Genomic DNA, 24,449 nt, shown 5'->3' on the forward strand with positions numbered 1-24,449 from the left:
TGTAACTATTTATTCGAAGTATCAGTAGCGAAATATATGACTAGTCACTAAAGCTACTTATCAGAAAATTAGAAAGCTGTGTAGTGGTTTGTTTTCTGGGAAACAAACGCTGCAATTCGCCTACTGTTGGTGACGATACCGAGTTGTAATGTGTCAACTCAGCTGCTTAACAGATTCAACTTCTCTCTTGTGAACTTCAGACTTGTGAGACTCTATAACATACCAAATTCCCTTCGGCCACTAAGCATTGACAAGATTATGATTGTAAGGAAACAAAAAACTGTTCCGAATGGACTGGTATCAAAATGTTTAGAATGGCTTCATTTCAGTTTAAAAGTCGTTTGTTACTGTTAGTTAATGTTATATTTATATTGTTACTATTGTTACTATACAAACATCCAGAGTATCTTCTAGATATACAATGTACTCTATTTGGATTCATTAAAGACCTTTAGCCACTTAGCTTGGCACAATCAATCAAAAGGCTTTATTCTTCTCTTATGCTTTAGAAAGATGGGTTGGTACAAGCAGATCAGGTTTCATCAGCTGGCAATGTCATACATTTTTTATGGGCAGACCTCAAATATCAAGAGAATATGAAAACATAATATAACACTTTCCACTGCCTCCGGCTTTCCCTGCCTCCTCCCCAAATCACCCCACCCTACCAAATGCACTCCCCTAAATTCCAATAACTACTAGTTTTAGTATATATTGCAAGAGTTGAATACATGTAAATACTTTTGTATACTGTACTGTGTTTATGTGTGTGTGTGTGTCAGTCAAGCTCAGTTTAATATCTCTGCAAGTAGGAGTTAAAAAGGTGGTAGTTTAAGGAATGGGAAAAATAGCCAGTGTACCCATGTGAGGAAAAATACAAATATTTTTGGGCTATCAAAAATGCAGAATGGGGCTCACAAATTAAAAAGAAACTGGTCTAAAAGCCCCAGTAACCAGCTTTTATGGAGCGGTTCAAACAATATTTAAACATTATATATTTTGATATTTTAATTTATTTGCAAATAAACATATAAACACAGTATATATATATATATTGTGTTTATGTGTTTCTTTGCAAGTAAATGTCAGAGAGAATAGCAGAAGAATCATACTTTGTTAAACGAGCTATGTCTACAATGATGCAGTATGTACCTTGTCTAAAGGGGAAAGCAGTGCACTTCTGTTTCTTTTTGAACATCTCAGCAGGTAAATTTGTCAAAACTACACGAAAATTGGCAGCAAAATATATAAACTTCAGCTGAAATGCTTACTCTGCAACTGAGGGAAATTGAAATAAATTTCCACACCTTTTGGGCTGACAAGAACTGTTGGCTATTTAGTGGTGCTACACAATGGAAATGTTATCAATTCACACTTGGAATCTGCAATAAGTCCTGACCAGCTGTAATTTTTATTTAATAAGCTCATTGAATTGACGAAAATGATTGAAGCATACTTGTTATATATAACCTGAACATGGCCCAGGATTTGGATTAACATCTCCTGCTAATCCTCCTGCTAATGAAATGAGCCAGAGTATACAAGAAAAAGACAGGCTACATCAAGATCAAATAAAGTTTTGGTTTACGAGCCTTAGATTATTTTTTTTCTTTCTCTAAAAAGCTAAATAAAAAATTACAGGTAATCAATGACAAGCTTTAATACATGCATCGGGGGATTAGCCCTCTTCTCTCAAGTAAGCTGAATTGTTTCTTTGTTTTCGCACATAAATTTGTAAACAACAAAGGTCGAAAATCCCGACCCTAGCTCTATAAACATTGAGATCGACGCCTTTCAGGTTTAAATAAAACTAACACAGTTACTAGTACCTGGCGAACGTAATTTGCTTACCACAAAGAACTTCTAGATACATGTAGACCCATGTATCACCACGAATAGTGAACGAAAACAATGATAACAGAATAATTTTCTTAACTCTATTAAACACGACCAATACCATTCTGCAAGGCAGGAAAAAAACGGCATTACAGTTCGTTTCCGCCATCTAAAATAGTCCACAAATGTTCAAAAGGGATGCAGTTTCCTCATGAACCAGAAATATTTTCTTTTCCTCGCAGAAAAACGTATATTTTCGTCGAGCTATATCTGGGACTTTTTCTCGCTAAACTGGGACTTTTTTGCCATTTTGTGCCAGGCCTCGCGCTATCGCGCTCGGTTCCAGTCCTCCTCCGCTCACTCGCATAGCGCGGTATGGCCTGGGGACGAGGCTGATATTAAACATGTATTGACCACGGACAAGCGAAATGACTATTTTCGCGCCAAATGAAAACTTTTTGCCGCTCTGTTAACTGCTATTTTTCATCATAAAAACTGTCTAAATTTTCATTTTAATTTGCCACCTCAGTTGACAAATTTGAAAAAAAAATAATAGTCAAACATTTCAAGATCAATCCAATAAATTGCGCATGTGCTTTGCTTTGCAAATAAGAAGAGTTACTTTCATAATCCTTAATTTTTTTGTTATAACAGTACTTACAATGCCAAACGCTTGATAGTTCCAAGAAAATTACACTAAAACAGGCGTCCCGCCTGCACGGTGAACGCAGCGGAGCTTCTTTCCCTTTACAGAAACTAAAAAAAAAAAAGAAAAACGGAGGACAAGGATACATTTTAATAAGACGGCCGATTTACTGGTTTGGTGGAAACTTACTTGTTTTATTCAACAATGTTATAATTGACAGAAACGTAAAATGAAATTTTCTTATAAATTCTCCAATAATCAAAACGTACCTAGAAAATAAGGTGACGGCAAGCAATAAGGCGAGAAAACGCGCAAGCGAGTTTGCGGGCGAGTAAACTAGCAAGCAGAAAAGGAAACAGGCAAGCACGCAAGCGCATATGCACGCAGATATGTGCACGACAAAGCCCCTCGCCAAGTTAAAATTATATAAATTTGGTTGCATTTATTATCAAGCACGCAAGCGAGCAAGTGAGCGAGCGAACGAGCAAGCAAGCAGAAAATGAAACAGGCAAGCACGCAGCACCTATGAAAGCAGATACTTGCACGAAAACGACCCCGAAAGTCAACATTATATACATTTGGTTTCATTAATCAGTTTTTTTTAAATTATCTTAATCGATGTGTCTTACCTCGTAGGCGATTTTATACTCTTGGACATAAACTCCCTGTACGAAATATACTCTTCTAATGAAATTTCTGGCTAATTTCTAGCTATAAATATTTGGAAAAATTTTAAAAGTATCGACAAGAACAAATCTTGTTTAAACAATACCTGTCTGTTTCAAACGTACACAATTGCTCGTTTTAATTGTGGAGCTCGAAGGAGGTCAAATTGCTGCTTATTTTACTTTATTTTTATTTTTTTAATTAATAATATTATTTCTTTTGAAATATTTTCGACCCGATTCATGCGGTTTAAATATAACCCTGATTTGTCCGCAAGTCTATGAAATAATTGGTTTATTGTTTTTAATTTTACATCCCAAATCTAGGCGTCTGGTACGCTTTACACGAAGGCTCAACTTCGCTGGAAATGGAATAGATATGAGAACAAATTCCCAATACAACTTGCTTGGGGACTTTCCTCATGCCAGTGAGTTACCTACATGACTTTTGCCTAAGCTGTTTCTTCTCTTTTTAGGCGATGACAAATCGCCTTATGCTGTGGCCCTAGTTTAGGATGAGTAATGGATTTCGGCGGAAATTAAAAGAAGCAACTCAAAGAGGTATCAAGATAAAGACACGATGTCACACGGTGGACAGAACAAAATATATTAGCTCAATTATGGCTAAATTCAACTCACGTATAAGGTCACGAATATCCATATACGTATTTTTTCTAAAACATAAAAGTCATCAAAAGGAAACGCAATGCAAGAAACCACCCGGTATGCACAAATGATCGCTGACCATGCCTAAGTGAAATAACTACAAATCAACAATGTTATAATTACCACTATAGCTATGTTCGATATGTTTCATAATTATAGAAGTTTCTGAAATGCCATGACGCTTAATATCACAGCATTAAAAGCCTGTTGATTTAACTGTGATTGCTGTGCAAAAACATCTTGTGACACTTTTGCTTGACCTCCTGTTTAAACTCGTTACTCGTTGTTTGTCTTTGTTCCGCGTTCGTTTTCCGCTCGTCTATATAAAATTACAATGATGTCTGATCGATACATGAAAATAGTAACTAGAATTGCGCAAAAAAAAAAAAAGCAATATAAAATCATTTTACGTTCCTTCAAAAATAAAATGATGCCATCATATTTACGGACAAAAAGGTTATTTTTATACATTTTGTTATAAATGTACTTAAAGAACTTTGTCACGGATTTTAGGCAAATTTAGGCATAGCAAAATTTCCACAAATTCCGTGAAATATCTAAATAACCGCCTAAAAAAGTAATGAAACATTTCAATAACAGCAAATATACAAAGGAAGGGATGGCAAAAAGTGAAGAAAATTAAAACGAATTGTGATATGGGTTTTTGAAATACTATAAGGCTGAATAATTTTCAAAGTTAATCTCGTTTGCTTGAGACTTTAAATTATCATACCCGGGGGACATATTTGGTTGTAATAAAGCTATGGTTTTCTCATTTAGAAGAAGTAATTTCTTCGTAAACGTTAAGTTTCATAGCGAGTTTTTGGCTTAATAAAATAAACTTAACTAGTCTTAATTCAGTGTCCTTCGGGGGTGCTTTTTGAGGTCAAATCACTGTTTCAATATATCCCAGAGTGTGCGGCTGGTTGATATCTGTATTTCTCCACTCTTCTTTAGCTTCATTTTTAAGCAATGATCACTCCCGGCCCATAAGACGTACCAAAACTTCAAAAATGATAATATTTCTATTCATCCCTGCAATATTATTGCTAATCACAACACTCTGTTTGCTCTGTTTTAGCTATGTTACCCTTTTTATGCTTCGAATTCTAATTAAGATAATTTTTACTCTTACAAAAGGGAAACTTTTAAATACAGAAGAACATGAATGATTTACACATGCATAATATGGGCAGTAGAAGAGTACCATAACCAAAAAATACAAGTGGAAAGTTGTTAACATTATGCAAATTAGGTATGCTCACGGGCGCTTTCTAAATTTCGTTTCCCTCGGCTGTGAATAAAAATCAACTTTACAAAGGTATCATTTCAAAGAAATAAGTGTAGAATATACTTCACCCCTGTAAATGAGAAACAATCGTTTCCCAAACGATGAAATATTGCCTTTTCTTATATAGTAATCGCGAAGATTCGGAAACGTTGACCAGTGACTTTATGTATGTGTTATGAGAAGACTGGGAAGGTTAGAGCACGGCACGATTTGTTAAAGGATAATCAGTAAAAGAGTAACGAAACTCTATACAAGACAGATATGTATATAAAATCTGTGGGGAAAAAAATAAAAAAATAATTTTAACCACAGGGTATGAGAGTCGATCCCTGGTCACACGCTTTAGAACGCAGAGCTGTATCACTGAGCCATCGGTTTGCTAAGTAATTACATTGATGAAAAAAGAAATTCTTATACCGAAGCGACCTGTAATATGTTCACCCTCTTTATTATTTTTCCATCGATACTATACTGTTCAAAGGAACGATTCAAATATATCTAACGCATTCACGAGTAGGTCATAGATTTCTTTGATTTTCCATGTCAGAGGTAGAAAAATTATTACCTTTTTACTCTGTTTTTCAGTCACTAAAATTTCTTCGGTTAATCCCAACTTGTCTTCACTTTTTCATTCTGCTTGTTGAGATTTTGAAGTTGACAGCATGGTGTTTTTGTCCTTGTATGATTATAGTATTCGTTTGAGATCTGTGAACGATTAGTTTCGCTACAGATGCGAACTAGATGATTTCTTGAAAAAAAAAAAAACAATCGCGCATTTTAAAGAATTTACATTCGAACTATTTTAACATTTAAGTGTCATGGTCAGAAAAAATCAAAGAAATTTTGCCACAGCCAAAAACTCATACTTTGTCAGTTTGAGGGCCTAGGTATTAACTGAAAGATATGAAGTTATTTTTCGAAATATTCAAATTTACGGCAGAAAACCACGAATAACGGTAATCGTACCGGAAGCCAAATTTCACTACGACATCCGAATTTTCGCTTTTCAGCTTCTTGCTACCCAGACGTTTCAACCGCTGTAAACATTCCCTTACCTTAGTTGCATAGATGACTCTTCCTTTATCGAAATATAGTTGTTTTTTTATCTCTGATTTTTTCTGAGCCAGCTGAGCCTCGATTAAGTAGACACATTTTTCTCATTTAGGAAAAAGGCTAAAATAATCCAAATTCAGTGAGGAAAAAAGCTGACCGGTAGTGCTTCAAATCTTCTATTTTAGCCAAGAGAGTAGTGGTTGAATTTTAGTTTATGGTTTCAAAAGTGTAGGATCTAGTAGCAGTTTGAATAAAGGTCGATCAAAGGTCGACAAATTACAATTCCGCGGCTTTGAAAAGAAAATGAAAGTGACACGAACGGTATGGGGAAAGAAAAGGTAATAATTTTTACGTTTGAGATTAAAAAATAGTTCCAAAAGATTGCCTACAATAGAAGAAAACAAAAACACTGACTCTCCCTGATGTTCGTCACGCACGAGCGACTGGGCCGCGAGACAAAAATATTTTCCAGATTCAAATAATATGAAAAAAATCTATTAAACTTGCCCACAAATCTCACTAAAAAACGAACAGCTTTCATATTCAAATATCGCAAGAAATATTTTTTAATTCAATTGACCGACCGCAAGCGGCACAACTGTAGGCGTCGAGTCGCCGCGCATAGATTTACCTCTGGTTTGACTCTAACATGATTCGTTAAAAAAAAAAAATACGGATATTTTTATTTGAATGTACTTGGCCATTAACGCGCAGGTGCGCAAAAGTCCAACTACTCCGCATACATTTTCCATACCAACCAAAAAGAAGTAAAAGTATGGAAATGGAAAATATCTTTAGCGAGCACCGGCGGCTCCACTTTCCCAGCGGGCCCGCACACAACAAATCCTCAGCTCACACAATAAAACACATAAAACCGAAAACTAGCAGCTGCGAGAGCAAAAAAAAAAATACTGTCGCCTACATGCAAGCCGGTAGACAACAAAATTCATGTCAGTCCGCCAGTAAGTTATTGATTCCACATTCTTCTTTTTCGTCAACCAAGTATCCGCAGAAAGCTTTAAACGGTAAACATAACATACTTAACATAACATTGAACATACCACAGATTGTGATAACTGAAACAAATGAAAGAAAGTTGCGGGCAACACATCCCAAGAAATCAATCGACACAACAGATCGGCTTGAAAGTTGATTAAAGTTGCGTCACGCAATCTAACCTGAATCCAACTGTCTTATGGGCGAATGAATAATTATCCAAGCGGACTGTCCAGATATCGGCTCTAAATATTTTTAACAGATGTATGTCTTCCTGTGCACCATTTTGTATGTTTATTAGAAACGAAGCTTACGTCTTAAGCTGAAAACGTATTTAGCTGAAAGAAAACTCAAACAGTCCTATTCGCGGACGGGTTTTTTCATTCCCCTGTTGGGCGGGTTCGTTAAGGGGGGGGGGGGGTGTAATAGAGCTCAATGGACCTCATCATCTATTCCTTCTTACGGAGAAAGAAGTAGGGTGGAAATTATCAGAAGGATAGAAAAACCCTGCACATTTTCTGGCCACACCAAAAATATAGCCAACGAAAAAGTGAACAAGACATATTTGCCTAGAAAAATTTTCTACTCAGCCATTAAAGGAAATTATAAGCTTAACTACCGTAATGTGAGATACGTTTACAAACTTAATCTTGTCGGCCATGTGCACATTTAGCACATCTCTGCTTCTAATGGCTTTTTTTATCACCACGGTGAGTGGGATATTAGAAAGGCCCGTGCTGTTTTGAATATTTCCTATGAAAAATAGAAGGCGATCTTGGGACTTATATATTTCGCCTTTTAGAAGACAATCCAAATACACCTGCTCTGAAAAATTATTCGTCCTAACAGAAAGCCACGATATTTATGGACAGTCCCAAGACGAACGAGCCGGTTATCCCCTTCGATTGCCGCACTCTGGGAAACAAAACGCACTCCTCATTTTTTTGAAGTTGTTAGCTTCGGAGAAAAAAAATAAAAAGTGGCGGCGTGGTTTTAAAATTATTTTTTTTCCTTTTTCTTTTTTTATTTTTTACGTTTATAGAAAAATTTATTTTTTAAAAAGCGGTTTTTTTGTATTTGAAAAGCGAGCTAAATTTAAATGGAAGCACAGATAATGTACAGAAGTGGTCGAAAACAAGAAAACGGATTACGTTTTGATTTCAGTTCGCTAAGATTAAGTTAATGGACGCCTCATTTCAGCCGATTTTATATTATTTTATTTGCCCGCAACTTTTTTATTTTTCATTATCACCATAGTGTTTAATTTATTTATTTTTTACATCTCGGTATGAAACCAGAGAGTATGCCAGCGGATGAAATTTTTTTCCCGGCTATGACACTATTATATTAATATCATTTTGTACCTGCCCTCAAGTCAAATTCGCACTGCCAGTTGCCGCCTTTGCACTAAAAGCTCGCTACCACAAATTTTTTCCATTTCTACTTTTGACTTTTCTTAGTTGGTATGAAAAAATCGGAATATTATTTCGCAGTGATCCGTTGAAAATGTGCCATTTTTTTAGCCTTCGCGTCAAGCCAAGCAGACTTAATATTTTTTTCTTTAACGAATATTATCTAGATAAAGTATTGTCCAGGAGAGTTAAAAAAGTTGAATAATTTAAGGTATTTTCGGTAACTTAAATTCGAAATTTTTTATTAAAAATTGGATTTAAAAAAAATTTAAATATAATTTCCGGCCAGTCGCGTGTAATTTTTTTGTTTATGTAGGCATTTTGATAATCTACTTTTCTAAAGTCTCAAACGTATAAAACTTCAAAGTATTTTACGTTTTTTTGCCCCAAAAATATAATTCTTATCGTTTTTTCAGTTTTCAGTTTTCTTTTCATAACCGCGGATTTTCGATTTGATCGACCTTTGTTCAAAACTGTTACTAGATCCTACACTTTTGAAACCATAAACCTAAAATTCAACAACCGGACTCTCTTTGGCTAAAATATCAGAAGATTTGAAGCACTACCGGTCAGCTTTTTTCCTCAATGAATTTGGATTATTTTAGCCTTTTTCCTAAATGAGAAAAACGTGTCTACTTAATCGAGGCTCAGCTGGCTCAGAAATAATCAGAGATAAAAATACTAACTATATTTCAATAAAGGAAGAGTCAATCTATGCAACTAAGGTAAGGAAAGATTTACAGCGGTTGAAACGTCTGGGTAGCAAGAAGCTGAAGAGCGTGAAATTTCGGATTGTCGAGAAGTGAAATTTTAGCTTCCGGTACGATTACCGTTATTTGTGGTTTGCTGCCGTAAAATTGAATATTTCGAAAAACTAACTTCATATCTTTCAGTTACATACCTAGGCCTTCAAATTGACAAAGTATGAGTTTTTGGATTGTGGCCAAAATTTCTTTGATTTCTTTGATTTTTTCTGACCATGACACTTAACTTTTAACAACGTATTTTAATATATGATCGGCCTCCAGTTTGATTAGAAAACAGACCATTCCTTCCAATTTGTTTTCTTGTCGTTATTAATGTTTATCTGTTTCGCTATTTTAAAAGCTGCAGCTGTAATTTTCCATTCTACGTAGCCTAGACAAGAAGGAAAGATATACCTTTAATTAAAGAGTATATACAGGTTTAGACAACATTGCATAACTCCCTTTCATTATTTTTTCCTGCAAATATTATTTTAACAGTTTATATTTGCCATGTTCGATTTTTGTTACAATATAAGTTCGTAAACGAAATAACGTTCTGGTTGACAGTTCAGTTAATTGTATTACTTAAACTTTAATATTGTTGTCTTCACCCTTTATTATTTTAAAGAAGAAAATAAAATAACGTTTCAAGCGCAAAAAAATGTTCGTTTTATAGATCCATATATTATGAATTTACACCCACTCAAACACAGAAAGGAGACGATTTGTGTAGATTTGCTACATTTTTCTCTACAATAAACACATGTTAATAGTGTTCAAACTTTGACTCAGACCTCATGCAATTTTTTTTTTTTTTCAGTTTGTCAGAGAAGGCTGTTGCGCATTGAGGAATGATTTTTGAACTTTAAAAACATTAGAAAGCAAAACAGAAGAGACCCCTAAATCCCACGGCAAATGTTGAAATGATTTTAATTAAGAAGTTAAAGCCGAATAATGTTTTTCTGAAGTAGGTTTTATTATTTTTTTATGGAGTATTAGTCTGAGTTTCAGCCACCTCCTTTTTGTCAAAAAAACACTGAATCAGCAAAGGGGCTCCTCAGCTAATTAACTACATTTGCAGTAAAGGCATCTCCTATATATTTACTAAAATTGCGGTGGCAATCTTTTCCTTTATAATTTATTCATTTCGCGTGTCTATGTATTCTTCGGTTCTCTTTAATGCTTTAACAATTTGCTTTGGGCATAGAAATCATGTAGATACGACAAATCCGATTATTTGAAAAAGTTGTTAAATTTGATGTAGATTGTTGAACCAGCACGGCTCAAATGTATTTCTTCTGTTTCAGGGAAGTCGAAAAATATCGGTTCTTTTCTTTTTATGTGCGCTATAGCTTATCTCTTTCTTCTTTTTTTATACAACGAGAATAACAAGAAATCCGTTGTAAGCACTAAACAGTTTTGAGCTCAGGGCCACATTTGAAGTCAGTAGTTAAAATACAAATCACATTCCTGTGACAGTATTGAGTTTTTGGAGAGGAGGTTATAAAAAGCACTTCGAAACCATTATCTCTTTAGTAAAATTGATATTGCCGTATCGAAACTGTTTTCTATGCGCCAAAAAAGCCGAACGAGCAATAGCTGCTTTGGCTGTTTACTCAACTGCAATGAACAATTTCCTTAAAATAAAAATAAACACCTTACATGGCTCTTCGGGATTTTTGGCCTTAGGGTTTTTTAAGAGTAGATTTCTTCTTTAAACACCTCGTCAATTATAGTCAAGGAAACGCACAGTTTTAACTATAGCTGCTTGCGGAATTCTTAAAACAAAAACCGCGACGATGGATCGTCCAACGGTGTCATTGGAAAACGTGGGATCATACAAATTTTACTCTAAATTCTCAAACCTAGGAGAATTAGACCACCCCCCCCCCCATCCTTAGTTATAGTGGATTGCATATTTAAGAGAAAACAAGACTCATAAGAAAAAGAGCGGGCGAGCTCCGTAATCTTTATTGGCTGATAAGGCCGCCCGATTTTAATTTTTTTTTTCTTTATTTTTCTTTATTAAAAATATATTTTTTTTTAACATTTTTTTTTTTTACTGGGAGTTACGTCCTATCATTTAATATATTTTTATCAGAAAGAACAAATGTCCGTGTGAATTTGATGAAAGTCGTCAGCAACATTGACAGAAGGTGTCAAGACAGAAGCATATTGCATTGAAACAGAACAAAGAAAACTTCTTCCTTTGAGTATTTCTTTTAAGTTCTTTTTCGGCATAAATGCATTTTATATCCGACAATGTCTCAAAAGAAGGAACACGTTACAAAAATATCGGGCGAACAAACAAATAAATAAAATAAATGCTAAATTTACAGAACAGATTTTTATCATCGCGGGAATATAAAGAAATATAACATAAGCTGAATTGGACACTCTCCTCGATGAAACAACACACAATGTAAACAAAGTACTTGAAAGTTAATTACAGGTTAAATAATATTTCCGCATAGCTGATTATCTTTTTCAGCAATTTGGAAAAGAAAACGCTCTTACACCTAAACCAGAAGTAAAAAAAAAAAAAAAAAACGAAACTTGAAACTAAACACTCAGTTTTTCTCACGATCGATTTGAGTAATTGCGGATTTAAATTATAAAAGCTCAAAAGGTACAAACTCCTGACTATTTTAATAACAGAAAAAATCCCTTTTTGTAGAAATAGATATAAATTAAATATCGTATGTATCGCTTTTAACTGTTTAATATAGTTTTTATTCACGAAACGTGGGAGCTCCCAAAAAAAAAACAAAGTATACGCACATTTCTTACCGAAATACAAACTAAAGGAAGTCCATGGATTCAGATTATTTATTTTCAACAAGAAACATATTTCTTATACATTTTTTTGCTGGTAATTACGTCCTACAGTTTCAGTACTATTTTTGTCAGAAAGAATGAATGTTCGTGTGAATTTGATGAAAATCGTCAGCTACATTGAAAAGGACAGAAGCATATTGCAATGGAATAAAACAAAGAAAAAATGTTCCTTTGATTATTTCTTTTAAGTTCTTTTTCGGCATACATGCAATTTACATCCGACATCTCATAACGAAGGAACTCGGTCTTATTTATTTCTTGAAATTCTTCTTTAACGCAGAACTGTTTCTATCTGACTAAGCTTTTACATTGAAAAAAATATATCTCGCGAGCAAAAAAAAAATACATAAAATAAATGCTTAATTTAATTCTGATTGCCACTTTCCACTTTCATGATTTGTCAAAGTATTTTTGAAGACTTGAGAAAACGAGAAAAATCAACAGAAAGTTTCTTACGAAAAGTAAAGAACAGATTTTTATCCTCGCGGGAAAATAAACAGATATAACATAAGCTGAACTGGAACTCTCTTCGCTAAAACAACATACAACGAAAACAAAGTACTTGGAATATTTCCGCATAGCTGATTTAAAAAAGAAAAATGCCTTCACCAAAAGAAAACAGCGAATCTGGACGTTTTACTGGAACTCTCACCGAAAAAAATATATTGTCATGCACAAACAACTTCCACAGCAATTCAAAAATCAATTGCAGGATAAAGAGAATATCCGCATAACTGTTATATTTTACAGTTATGTAGAAAACGCGTTCTCCTTACTTTAAAATAAAAGTCATATAACACAGAGGCTTAGTTGGAACTCTCACCGAAAAAAAAAATATTTTTTTACACAACGTAAACACAAAACTCAAAAGTGAATAATAGTTTCGAACTGGAATATCCTGCTAAATTTAAATCTCCTTTCAAGCGAATTTGAACTTAAACAAGTCATGCAGAAGGTTGGATTGCCAGAAAAAGATGTTGCGCATTGAGGAATGATCTCTGAGCTGTCAAAAAAGCAAAAGCAGGCATATATTTTCTACACAGCGAGATTTCACCGATAAGGTTTTTACTAGGAGGTTTTCACCGAATAAATTTCGCTGAGGTATGATTTATTTTATTGTATTTTTTATTTTTTTAATCGAATCACTGGTCATAAACCACCAGAGTTTATTAGCAAAACAGGCGAAGAGGAATGAATGAACTCTGAACTACAAAAAGGAAATGAAACAAAAAGCCGACATTTTTTTTCTAGAGAGAAAGGGATATTTCACGAAAATGATGATTATTACTAGAAGTTTTTCATCAAATATATTTCACTGAATTTGGTTTAGTTTATTTATTTATCTAGTCACTGACACACATAAAATTGGTCGTAAAGTTTTTTTTTTTTTTTTTTTTTTTTAATTTTGATGTAAATTGCTGAATGAGCATAGTTAAACTGTCTTTTTCTGTGTTTCAGGATAGTGGGAAAAGAATCTGTCGTCTTCATCTTGTTCACTTGGAAAGCTGATCACTCCATCTGTTTTTCGTGGCAACGAAGACTGTAAGTAATCTACTGTAAGCATTAAATAAAATAAAGTGTTGCTGTGTATTGCCGAGCTACATTTAAAGTCAGTTAACATCCAGATCACACCACAGTGGCAGTACTGAGCTGGTGAAAGACACCTTCAAAACCAATTTTTTTATATTACCTTACCTTTTTTGTTTTATTCCAACGCACTAAATATTGTTACCTAACGAACGAATGCTGCTTTGGCTGTTTAACTAGCTGAAATAAGTATTTCCCTTGCCATCAAAACTTAAAAGTTTTCATGCCCAAACTATAGTTATCCTTTTTTTTTGCTCACACACATGTTTTCGATAAAAATCAAGGAAACGGGATATTAGCGGACAAAAAACTGACGATTGGTCGCCCAAACGGTAGAATTGGAATATGTGAAGACATCGAAACTGAACTGTAAAATATTTAAACATTTAAATTTACTGCAGTAGATTGAACGTTAAAAAAAAAATGCAATGAAGCTATTGGAAATAAACGTCATATGGGCGTATGACATAATTATTGTCCGATATAATGACTGATATCTAACGCCAATATATATCCTCGTTTTAGGTAAAAGAAACCAGGAGATTACTAGAGGGCCACAGTTTGCACTTGGAGATCCGTAGGATTATTGGAGGAAACATGCGACGGATAAAATTTATTATGAGGTAGGATAAACTAAATAACTTAGGTAGTTTTCGCTTTGCTACCATTATAAGGAAATCCTTTTCACATTTGTTGTCGATTAATGTCATATACATGTCTTCAACTGATTCCAGGCACCAAGAAAAATGCAAAAAAGTCACATGAAGCCCATTTTTTACGGCAAAGACAGCTAAGCTTGGCACTCTTCCTTCACTTACTTCAGCCTTGTCTTAAACTTGAAACTCCTCGCTGTTCCTCGCATGTTTGAAATTCGTAATAACCCATTTGCGAACGAACGAATAAATTAGCTTTGTGAATGATTAGGATTAAATAAATAAAGTTTTTTTTCCCTCGTGTGCTTTCCGAAATTTTACACGGCAAGTATTAATTTCAATGTTCATATTTTCACCTAACGCAACTGTACTGTTAGTTAATGTGAGTTTGTTTAAGACCTTACCTCAGCGTAGTAAAAGCGAGAACATGGATTAAGCCACTCGGCTTCAGCTATAGTTTTCACTGACGTTGACCCTATCTGCCTAACCTTTATACGTTTACTGATGTTTTAGAATAGATGTAGACGTGCTTAGAATATTTAATGAGAATTTGGGCACTTGAGGTTTCTGTATGAATTGTGTGTTGGTTGCATGTTTCTTGTCGACCAAAAATTTCACTTCTTCACGCTGCATAATAATTAATCTTTCAGTAGATTTACGTACTTCAATGTTCGATTGTCTTTCTTTTAAAAGCGTTTAATTCACCATTAGGTTGGCTGCCTGTAAACATGGAATATCCGGCGACAAGACTAATATTCTAGCCATTCCAAAATGTACTCTTTTGGAGTAAATTATTTGCACAAGACATGCTCTTCGATAGTTCCAGCGTTTTTTAATTTTTTCAAAATCTAGAAAACTTCCAAGTACCCCTAGGGGCCAGCAACCGGCCGGATAAAATTCACAAAAAACAGGGCAATTTCATGACGCCAGTTCAAAACGAACACCAGTTCCAATCATTTCGTTCTTACATAGGTTCTAATTTGTCCTTTGGTAATTTTATCGAGCTAAAACTCACCCCGAAGTGAAAAGGTTTTCTTCACTTTTAATGCCTTTACCACGATTCAATTTACATGACAAATTATAACTGATTTGAGAGAGTCAAAATCTTCTAGTACACGAAAATGTCGAGAAACAAAAAGTCGTTAAGAAAGCATTAATTTAGCCGGTAGGAATTAAACACGCTGGACGAAATTACGAAGGGCATTTTGACAAATTATGCACTTTTTAAACGACCGGAAAAAACTTCGATGTTTAAGTCACGTTTTAAAACATAACTTAGCAAGTGCACGTGCCGGGAGGTCCGTGTAGGGAAACACTGTGCCCGAGGTATTTATTTTATTTATTTTTTTTTACTTTATTTGTTTTTAAAAGAAAGCTAAAAAAGATTGTGTCACAAAATCTCTGTTTGTATACGCGCGTCATTTCAATAATGAGTAGACGGGTTATCAAGAGTGTTAAATGCTGTTTGTTATTTAATTCGGAAAAAGATAGTCTCGCTTAAATGAACCGTACTGACAAGAAGGTCCAGCATATTAAATTTACACCGAAGAGATTCAATAAGAGAATAAATAAAAACGAGGCAAAGCATTATCAATAACAAAACAAAACACTTTTAAATCGATTTCGGCTTGCCGATGAATGTTATGAAAAGAACTCTGTTTGTAGGATATTAATCTCTCTGACTGAAAATACTATCTGACTGAAAGACAGTCTCGGTAAAGCTAAACACACTTGGATTAAACAAATTAAAAACTCTGCGTTGACTTCCAGCAGAATTTCTTTGGGATACATAGTGCTCAAAACAGTTTTCAGTACTTTCCAGCTCTTATATAATTTGATGGGTCAGTGCTACAAACATTTATCAGTCACCGCTACAAAAATGGTATCAAACAAATGCCCAGTCATTGGCAAACAAATTGTGATTATTTTCTTGACGTCACTTGTAACTATAGCAACAGCATAACCAGTAACACCCCCTATTTAAGCTTTAGGTGCTTATTATTCATAAACGAGTCCGGTGACTCCCATTTTTTTTATTGAACAATAATGGGCATATTAAGATACAACTTTTTGCAAAGTTAAAAAAAAAAATCTCTGGAGCGGTTTCAGAGCCACCTTAACTTTTCGAAGATTTAAGGTGGCTCCGAAACCGTTCCAGAGTTTTTTTTTTAACTTTGCAAAAAGTTGTATCTTAACATGCTGATCATTATTCACTGATAAAAAAATTAATCCCTTCTGCAACTGACCAAACTCGAAACCACGTAAGCTCACACAATTTATTCCTATTTTTCTCGTAGCTTGTTTCTGGTAGTCCAGACGGGTCATATGCAAGGTATGAACCATTTGTCCAATACACCCACGAATAACTTGTCAAAAGCTGCAAATGGAACAGAACTGGCAAGGAAAGTGTACGTGTTCAGACCACTTCAGTCTTCCACAAGACTAACCTTGTTTTTATTACTGGCATCAATAGGCATAGTAGGATTTGTGGGGAACATTCTCGTACTCTGCTTTGTAAAATCAAAGATGAGAACAACTGGTCATTTGTTGACAACATCTATCTTTGAAAAGAACTTAAACGTTTATATCAGAAGTCTAGCCATCTCTGATGTTCTTTGTGACGCCATTTCAGTTCCGCCAATATGTTTTCAGTTGTATTTTGATGTTTTAAATCGTGGTTGGGGCTGTAGAATAGTGCGTTATTTAAATGTCGTGTTCCCTTCTGTTACAATGAACAACTTGTTATTCATCAGCCTTGAGAGGTATTTTTCAACGCGTCAGAATCCACGTACACTGAGGCATTCCACTATAAAAAAGATAGTGGTGTTTGCATGGGTGGCAGGATTAGTTGTTGTGTTAGTTCCGGGCGCAACTTACGAAGGGATAAGATTCGATTTAAACGATACACATTACACCGTGCTGTGCAGGTACGATAACCAATACCTTCCGTTTAGAATTATGTTCTTAAGTTATACATTACTTCAATACATTATACCTTCTTGTATCATTATTAGAGTTAACATCTCGCTTATCATAACTTTATGGACCAAGCTGAGAAGCAGGACTGTCGACGTTCAGCGAGATAACGCAATCAGGATGATGCGTAGAGCCGCTGCTATTCGCGGTACATACATTACTGTTAGCCTTACGTTTGCTTTTGTTATACCTTATTTGTTTTACTTTGGTAACACAATCTACAATATGGTAACACAGATAACTATCGATTTTGAGACTGATTATGTTCTGCGCTGTACAAGCGCGATGATTGGATACTCAAACAGTGTTGTAAACGTGATAATATACATGGTGCAAATGAAGGATTTTCGCGCCTTTCTAAAGAAAACGTTCACCCCTGGTTCTCAGAATTAGAAAGATAGGAGCGTTTGGTTATTGGGAAGGTCAAATGTACTGAATCAGATGAATAGAGCAATGTAATGTTTGTCTTTAAGGATGTTAGCGCTAATTTTACGCGAATATTTACTGCGCACGCAATTCATGCCACAATGTCAAGCCACGCCATGCATCGACCACGTGCGCTGAATAAGCTATGTTAAACGGAGATAGGCCTGATATCCGTTGTATTAACTTCGCCTGTAGTGTACTTTCTTAAATGGTCGGTGACCCGTAAATTTTTTTGTATTTTTTTTTCGTAAGCTATCTATAATCCCAAAATGATAACAGTTTAAAAAAATCATGCGAGAAGATATTCGCGCAAACATCCTTAAACTCTTCAAATTATGGTCAAAGTACCGAGGTAGTAGGGTTTGGGAAGAATTAATTGAAAAAAAAATAAAAAAAATAAACAAGTCGGACAGCGGCATTTAAGTAATGGTGGCAATACTGAGCTGAATTATTAATCGAACAGTCGTCCAGTTTAAGCGTTGTGTTTTTGCAATGATTATTTAAGAGGTTACCAGGTTTACCAGGCTTAGCCCTATTCATACCGGGGGGGGGGGGGGGGAGGGGGGGCTTTTGAGGCCTGCGCTAACTTTGAACTTTTATAAAATTTTTTAAGATTTAACCAAACGCTGCCAAACTTTTTGAGTTTACCTAAAATTTATCTGGCAACAATTTGGTAGGGTTGGATGATGGGTCAGAAACATGACATCACCATGGCAACGGCGTTTTGACAGGCAGGTTTTCCCAAATTTGTAATTTTGCGTGTTTCTGTTAATAAAAATCAGCTTAAATGGAATTATTTTTACATTCTTACGGGTATAAAGCACATTTTTCTTTATTTTGAGTACTTTGCAGTAATTTTGGGTGGTTTTCTGGCATTTTGAAAACAAATTTGAAATCCAAGATGGCGGATCCAAGATGGCCGCTGTTTTGATATCATGATGTAATTGTCACGTGATATGACATCACCATCCCACGTGACGTATACCAAAAGGAAGAGTTTTGGACATACAATACATCCTATAAGTTTCTTGGTGATTGCTTAAATATTCTGGAAGTTAAGGTCCAAAAAAGCCCGGTCTGAATAGGGTTAAGTCATCCATGATGTTAAAGTCTTAACTTTTGGTTGGATGCAAAGCCATAACATTTAAATGATCACGATTTTGTTTTACAAGACACGTCGTGTTTAACAATTTGCCATTCTTATCGCAAAGGCGAAAACTTCTTCAACATGTGTTTATAGATTGTGGATAAGTTTCTGGCTAGCCAAAATTCCATTTAGTGCGTTCTCTCTGTCTTATCACGAGATCTCGTTCCTCGTTCCTCGACCGAAGTGTAATAATGGAAAAAAGTGTTGATTTGTTGAAGTTGCAAGTGGAAACACTGATGCACTTTAAATTAAAAAAAAAGACGAGATAGTCGCTGATTTCTCGCTATCATCTACACACATTTCTCCGCCGTATTAACAAGAGTCTTGTGATCAGTGACAGCCACTGATAAACTCATTTCTGTTGAGTAATTAAAATTGGCTTTTTCGCTTAATATGCCATGAAAGACTTGATACAAGAGATCAAGCAACTTTAAAAAAAAAAGATGAAGAAGCAAACAATAACGTCAATAAATTGTTAAGAAACGGACAAAACGCTCGAAACTGCTCTCGAGCGCTTTTTTTAGTCTGTTAGCTTTCTTTTCGCTTTCCTTCAATCGTTTTACAGTTAATCCCCTTCAGAGATATTTCGACTTTTTCATCCAAAGGAATCCAAAGCAGTTTGGATATGTCACTAAAACATTTTAAAAGCTTGTTGGTCCGTTTGCTTGCCTCTCGTTTGGAAAGCACAACATCGGTTTTGTTTCAAACCGATTTAGTTAGCCTGAGCTTATTTTTGGTTAGCGGGCCTGAACTATTATCTAAGTATTCACGCTATAATAACTAAGCATACATGTATAACATGAGTCATGTATTCAAAAATGTTATAAGTGACTCAGTCCCTTCCGTACCTTCTGTGCGCTATGCTTATTGATTATTTCCATCTAGCTAATCAAAGTTACTTAGCTGTCCGGTGTTATTGGAGCATGAACTCGATAAAGTCAAATGTAAATAATGTGTACATACTGTAAATAGTCAGGAAAGCAGTCGGTATTTCAAGTATTCCTGCCCATTGCACCATCAAAGGTAATCCGCACTTTTCGTCGCGAATTAAATATTTATCAATCACTCACTCAATCAATCAATCAAATAATCAATCAAACAATCTACGAATACAAATGTTATTAGACTCCCCAGCGGGGCTTTTCGGTGTGTAAACTGTTAAATGTGCTGCAATCAACGGTTTCCCATTTGATAACATTCTATGTAATTAATTCGGCTTGAGTGAATAACTTGATTGAATATTTGGACTGTTTTGTCAAGATGCATTTTCGAGGTTACTATGTTGTTTGTTTGCATACCAGCAGTATCTATGATACAATATAAAATATATAAAAAAATAGATGCGGATAACGTGATTAATTTGGGTTACGTTTAAATGAATATATATGTGAATACACGTCTTTAAATGTAAGTAAGTAAGTAAGTAAGTAAGTAAGTAAGTAAGTAAGTAAGTAAGTAACTAACTAACTAAGTAGCTAACTAACTAACTTACTAACTAAGTAACTAAGTAAGTAACTAAGTAATTAAGTAAGTACACTAAATAATGCCAAAATTAAGAGTAAGTAAAAATCGTTTTCAGTAGTTGCGTTCAATTCTGGACATATTTTATTAACTTAAAAATGTAATTTCCGTTGCACTACAATAAAGTTGGCCTAAAAAATGATTATTTTCTGACATTTTTTGTGTATTTTGTCGTCGTGACAGACCCTTACACCATTTTATGTACGGCATACATTTCTCTGGTTCGAACAAAAGCGAAATTTTCCAGGAAAAACTATTAAAAAAATAAGTTTCTATCTATTTATATCATCAGAAAGTGTATATTATCTGGTTGAACACCAAAAATCTGATATCGGGTTTCTTTTGGTTCGCATTGTCATCGTGGTCATTTGTCTACTCACGTTAGATTAACTAGAGGACGTACGTGAAAATCCATACTCTCTCCCCAACCCCCCCCCCCCCCCTCCCCAACGCCTCCGGAGTTACAAGGAAGCGGGGAGCGAGGGTGGAACTCTCCATAAAGTTTTGGTTCCATACACTATTTCGAACTGCGTTGAAAGCCGTAAAATCAAACCAAAATACTCATTGGATGCAAAATTAAACTAATTGCACGATTCTGTTTCTTTTTTTTTCTTCACAAAAACTGGCAAAAAACAAGAAATTTAATGCAATTTCTAGGGGATGGCATCCACCTCCCTCTTGTACGTCAAAGGACTAGTGCATCACCATGGCGACAGTAGCCAAATAATAAACATATGACACTACATACGACCTCTGTAAACCTCTGTAAACTCTATAATATCAGTTCAGGAGTTATTAAGCGTTTTTGTTTCATAGTTCAAATTTAAAGGCTTCTTAGAAGGAGAACATAAAAATCCAACCTTCATGAACCGGAATTTGATCCACATTACAACTTTTAACAATAAAAAAAAAACATGTAGAAAGATACAATTAACTGACTCACGTCGTATAAGGAGCGATTATTTTCAATCACATAATTCATCAATCGTTCAGTTACTAATATATTACGAATAAACTAATATGTGGAATTAAGATTCCCTAAAAATGAGACAGCTGTATAATGTTTTCCTAGTCCTAAATGCTTATTGATCTAAGATTAATTTTAATGCTAAACTAATATTGTTGTTTTCCGTTTCGAACAGTTTTGTTAAAATGCACTTCCATGCATCTGGCTTTCGAATTGGTTTCATATCCCAGCACGTCTTCACCGGAATCTATGGAAGCACTTAAACAATAACTAAAATCCTGAAAGCTGCAAACAAATGCTATTGTTTTTGAAATAGAGATGTCTTCCAACAATAGGAGTTAATTCAGGAAAAAATGCTGGTGGTTAAGGGTGCTTAGACTAATCTTAGAAAATTTAACTTCGATTGCAAATTGACGTTTAAATTGACACTTTACTTATTTCCAAACGTTCCCAAAGTACGACAACCAAATTCAGCAATAAGTTGTTTCCAAAGATTAGCTAGAGACCTCCAATAAGAACGCTCACAAAACAACGTGCTTGGTCTCTATAGAAGAAAGTCACTCAGAACTACCAACAATCCCAATCTTATATCTTCCAATATTTGACGACGTTCGGGTTGAGCCAAAAATAGAGTTGATTGAAACTAAGTGCTTATATGTAGGCGCTAGAAAATATAAAAATAGCATAGCCTTTATTAGGGTAAGCATAGAGGTGTCTTTCTTATTGGAGGTCTCTAGCTAGTCTCTAGCATAGCCTTTATTAGGGTAAGAACGTGTTATTACCCAGTTAAAACAACTTAAAATGTAAGTCTGACCGTACGGTTGGGCTGAATGCTTCTTCAAGGGATTGGCCCTTGTAAAAATCAATAATATTTAATTGTTGGTTTGGGAGACACAAATAGGCAGAAGCCCTTAACTATAACCAGAAGTGCATTGTTTTTAATTGGCCTTTTGGCCGCTAGCCCCTCCCAGGCTAAGCATTGAACTTTTAAAAACAGCTATATCAGCCAAGCCGTTATAATATACCCCCTGAGTCTTCATCGCTGTTCTTTTATCGCATCTTTTAATATGTATCTTCATATCGAGGAGGCATCTTAGCCTACTGATGCGGGTAGCCTGGGTTAATCGAAGTAGACGGACCAGATTGAAAATACTGAGGATGACTTTCAACCGCACCGGAAGCAGGGTGTCCGACCCGATCCTCCAATGAATACCATTGAGTTTCAACCTGATCGTGGCGCATTTGCAATGGAACGGCCAAGGGAACTTCATTAGGCATTAGTGTAATGATTTAAGCAGAGTTGCCTGTGAACATCACTTGTTGTCGCTAATGTTTGAAAAAATAGAAAGAAGGTGAAGGCTGTGCCTTTTGATGCATTCAAGCTCCTATTATTTAGCACTGTGGTCTAGTGATAAATGCGCTGGACATAGGATCGAGTGCTCCAGGTCCAACCTTTGGAGATGGAAGGGATGGGATAGAGGGTTTCTATTATGATCTTAATACGATAGTTACTCTCACAATGCCACTAACACAAATAAAAACTTAGAAGATTTTGTGCATTTTTAAACTCTATCTAATATTTTTAATTTTATTATGCATGTATATTTGTATCCTAGGTAATTTTTAAATAATCATGTTATGTATTTTATTTCAGTAATGCCATAAAAAATATAAAGAATATAAAGAACTGTATACGTTATTTTCTATTTCTTATCTGTAAATAAGTTTAAAGGTCCACATCAGCCCTAGGCTGCCATCTTTATAGACCTTTGTTTTCAAATAAAGTATGTATGTATGTATGTACTCTTGGAATCGACTCTCGATAACTACTTTCACGATGCCACTTTTCGCTCACTACAGTAAATGCGAAAACTGACTTTATATTTGGGATGGGTAGCCGATGAAAAAAAAAAAAAACACTTCACAGGACTGCTACAGGGTTCCAATTGGGACCTTTTATTCCACAGGAAGCCCAAGATTAAGATGAGGGGAGTTGTAACCGTACTGGCTTAACGTGACTCTTGACTGGTAGCTTACGGAGGTGTTGTGTTACAACGGTTCTTATTTATAAAGATTTGTATGGGAGAATTCGCTTTCGAATTTATAGCTAAAAATAATGATACCTTGACAATAAAATCTACATACGTTAATGCCTTGTCGTTATGTCTGTTATTAGCTGCGGTCACATCTACGACGTAACTAAAGTTTAACTATAGTTAGTATCGAGTTACGTGACGTCATACCTAACTATAGTTAGTGCTTTCGGTCGTCTTTGCGGTCACACTAATGCAGTTAACTATAGTAAGTTCTAATAAGCTTTTGAATAATTTCAAATTTAAATGAGTTCACGGCAGCCCTTGTTGTTGATTTGTGTCTAGTTGTTCCTCTATTTTTTTTTTCTATTTTGGCACTCCATCTCGGCGTCGAAGAAAATAAAATGAAGTAAGGATGCTAGAAGCCGAAGAATTCAAGCTTTATTTTTGCTAAAATTTGTCATATGTACTTTCTTGGCTGTTTTTTTTATTCCTTCCCTTCACGCGTTGTATATTTATGTCCATCTAGCATGTGCGAAAAGAATTGTCGCATTCTGATTGGTTTTTCGTTTCTAAACTTAAGACTAACCCATGAACGTTGCTTGGGTATAACTACATGTATAGTCAGTGTGTATTGTTATGGATCAGCGAGGAGTAAATTTGCGAACTATAGTTAGGGCGAACAGAGAAGCGGTCACATTACCGAAATAGCTAACTAAAGTTAACGCCGTCTTAACTAAGTTAGCATTCCAGATGTGACCGCAGCCATTATCTCGTTCCTCAAGCCGGCCGATAGAGGCAAAATACAAAATGGCATAACGCGCTTTTCTCGGCCTGATAAACGGGATAATAACAGAGATAACGACAAGGCATTAAGGTAAATCATAGGGAACTAAGACTGCTATAAAACTAAGAGCTGTACAACTTTCAAATATGCAATTTTTGTATGTAACGCATCTTATAAGCAGCTGCCAAAAGAAACTTTGGCTC

General features: G+C 35.2%; 1 protein-coding gene across 1 annotated transcript; it reads left to right on the top strand.

Annotated features, from left to right (window-relative positions):
* Positions 1 to 16,723: 16,723 nt before the first annotated feature.
* On the top strand, positions 16,724 to 17,758 carry LOC144666697 (adenosine receptor A3-like). The gene has a single exon (XM_078528080.1). It carries the CDS (start codon positions 16,724 to 16,726, stop codon positions 17,756 to 17,758), a length of 1,035 nt encoding a protein of 344 aa, XP_078384206.1.
* The last annotated feature ends 6,691 nt before the right edge of the window (positions 17,759 to 24,449 follow it).

Source organism: Oculina patagonica, chromosome 9 (genome assembly GCF_052425735.1).
Source record: "Oculina patagonica isolate OP01 chromosome 9, crgOcupat, whole genome shotgun sequence".
NCBI classification, from domain to species: domain Eukaryota; kingdom Metazoa; phylum Cnidaria; class Anthozoa; order Scleractinia; family Oculinidae; genus Oculina; species Oculina patagonica.